We start from the raw sequence: 2776 nt of genomic DNA on the forward strand, positions 1-2776 counted from the left end.
CATGCATGGGTCATTTGCTATATTTAATGTTTCGATGTGATTTTGATGTGATGGAAAGTTTGGAAAGTTTGGAGGAGTTTGGGGATCTAAACACACCCTTTGATCGGTCATCTGTGCCCTACTTTTGAAAGAGCTAGCCCAACCAGCAATTTATTTATGGGTACATGATTATCCTTCCAACCGTACCTAAACCTTGAGCTTGCATTGCTGCCTTGTGTAACTATATACACCGTGTTCGGCAGGCTGGAGCTGGAGGCTGGAGCTGGAGTGCTGTGAGAGAAAAACACTGTTCGGCAGGCTGGAGCTGGAGGCTGGAGCTGGAGGAACGTAAGAAAGAAAAACTGTAGAGCTGGTGGGCTGCTCACCAGCCGAACACAGGCATAGTAGGCTTTTCTCGAACCATGCATGTGTACACACATAAGCTAGAAAGAGTACGTACGGGGCATCGCCATGACACGTCGCTTTCGAGCGAGCTCTCCCTGTCCCAGCAGGGTTCACCTTACCGCCGGTAAATCGCCGATTATCGGTGATTTTACCGATACCGCTACTGAGCGGTACGCGGTTACCGGTCCGGTAAACGGTGTTTTCCGATTCAAAATTCAAAAATACAAAAGTCAATTTTTTTCAAAAAAACAATTACCGCTACAGTAAAAACGGTAAGGTGAACCCTGGTCCCAGCAGCAGCAGCGCCTCTATCTACTATCTTAATTAGCAGCTAGACGTCGGTCGGTCGGTCAGATCAGCAACGAGCTGCTTGCTGCTAGATGCATATATAGTATGCATGAATACATGGTGGTGAATTGGCTCAGCCGCAATGGATCAGGCAAGACGATGTTCGTCTTATTGCAAACTAGTAAAATTAAGTTTCCTGCAAGACGATGTTCTGAATTTGGGACGACCAGAGATCGAACCAGACCATGTGGATGTGGAATCCAAAAACCATTTCACATTCACATCTGGTCCAATGGTACGGTCGATGGCAAGCCAGGGCCCAGGGATAAGGAATTCCACATCAGATCGTCGTCTAGCTATCTGCGGGAGAAAGCTACGTAACCTGGCTATGGAGCCACTGCCCGGCCACCCCTGCCGCTGTCGCCTCCATACAATCCTCCGCAGCAGGCAGGGCGACCCCTGCCCGAGCTGTCCCTCTCCGCCTCCCTCCCTGCCTCAACAACAACGCACTGCGCCGACCGTACGCCCCGCTGCGCGGCTGCGGCACATACACCGCCACCATGCACCCCGGCCTCTACCACCGGAGGTATATATATAAGCGGGGCGCGGCAGCCTCCGATCCCAAGCTCGCCGGCCGGGAAGCAACGACTGCGCAGCACGCAGCAGCTTCGAATCCAGCGACCTCGGCGGCCGCCGTCACATGGAGGCAGCGGCGGCGGCGGCCGCGGGGCGGGAGCAGTGCCCGCGGTGCGCGTCGCGGGACACCAAGTTCTGCTACTTCAACAACTACAACACGGCGCAGCCGCGGCACTTCTGCCGCGCGTGCCGCCGCTACTGGACGCTGGGGGGCTCCCTCCGCAACGTCCCCGTCGGGGGCGCCACGCGCAAGCGCCCCAGGCCGCCGCGCCGGCCGCCCATCACCCGCGCCATCGCCGCCGCCGCCGCGGCGCCGGGACTCCTGCAGGGCGCCGCCGGCGGACTCCTCGCCTCGTTGCTGCTGGACCTGGGCTCGGCGCCGCCGCCGGTGCTCCAAGGCCGGCTCATCGGCTCCGACAGCCTCGGCCTCGGGCAGCCGGCGCCGCTAGCCGCCGCCGGCTCCGCCGACCTCGCCCTCGCCCACCTGGACTTCGGCGTGGGGGATCCGCTGCTGTGGCCGGCCGCGACGACGATGGTCCTGGAGGGCGACCGCGCGTTCCCGCTCCCGCCGCCCGCCGCGCTGTGGCCGGAGCTCACCGCGGCGGTGCCGCCCGCGCTGCACCACGGCGGCTCTCCGCACCTGCTCCTGTGACACGTACACATTAGTGGCGTCGGACGTCAAGCTTGTCCCGGATGCATCACGACATCGATCGATCGACGAGCTCTCCGACCACGATACTGTGTGTCGCTTGACGCTTGTGTGGCCGCTTAGGTTGTTTGGTGTGTGCACGCGTCGTGATTCGTGCCGTCCCGTGATCTTGCGTTGCGTGATGTTGCTTGTTTTAGTTCTCTTTATTTAATTAATTTGTACTCTAGATGTTGACAAAACATATGTTTCGTTACTCTAGTTGTCAAAAGTTGATTCTATTTGTAGCCTTTGCCTTAAGGCTTCGGCTACAAAAGACAGGTGATTCATGCCTAATTTCCAGTTCAGACGTCTTTTGTTTCATCACTAAAATCCAGGCGCAATTTGAATCTATAAAAAATAATTCATACAAAACGATAAATTTCCAGTCGTAAAGCACTAGGAGACAAAATCCTCAAAATTATCTTCTGGTGCATCTGCACTTGATTTTTTTTTACTTCAAATGAATTTTTGCAAAAAAGAATTTGTATTCCAACTTTTGCGACAAAATAAATCAATGGATGCACTATGGACGTTCATTGAATTGCTTAGTTTCTTTAAAAAAAACTTCTAGACATGTTTTCTCATGTTTTAAAAAATTTATGGTTTCCCTCGAATATTTTTCCCCTTTACTAATTTATAGTCATTTGGGCTCTTTTTTCCGTAATGCACAAATGAGCTTATTGTTATGAAAAAATTAGGAATTAGTGATCAATTCTGTAATTAAGTAATTAATTAGATTAATGACATCATTATGATGTCACTAGGAAGTTACTATTCATG

At 53.0% G+C, this 2776-nt stretch overlaps 1 protein-coding gene across 1 annotated transcript; it reads left to right on the forward strand.

The window, feature by feature from the left end:
* Positions 1–968: 968 nt before the first annotated feature.
* On the forward strand, positions 969–2303 carry LOC120699962 (dof zinc finger protein MNB1A-like). The gene has a single exon (XM_039984077.1). It carries the CDS (start codon positions 1373–1375, stop codon positions 1958–1960), a length of 588 nt encoding a protein of 195 aa, XP_039840011.1. The 5' UTR covers positions 969–1372; the 3' UTR covers positions 1961–2303.
* The last annotated feature ends 473 nt before the right edge of the window (positions 2304–2776 follow it).

This window comes from Panicum virgatum, chromosome 3K (assembly GCF_016808335.1).
Source record: "Panicum virgatum strain AP13 chromosome 3K, P.virgatum_v5, whole genome shotgun sequence".
In the NCBI taxonomy this organism is placed as follows: Eukaryota; Viridiplantae; Streptophyta; class Magnoliopsida; order Poales; family Poaceae; genus Panicum; species Panicum virgatum.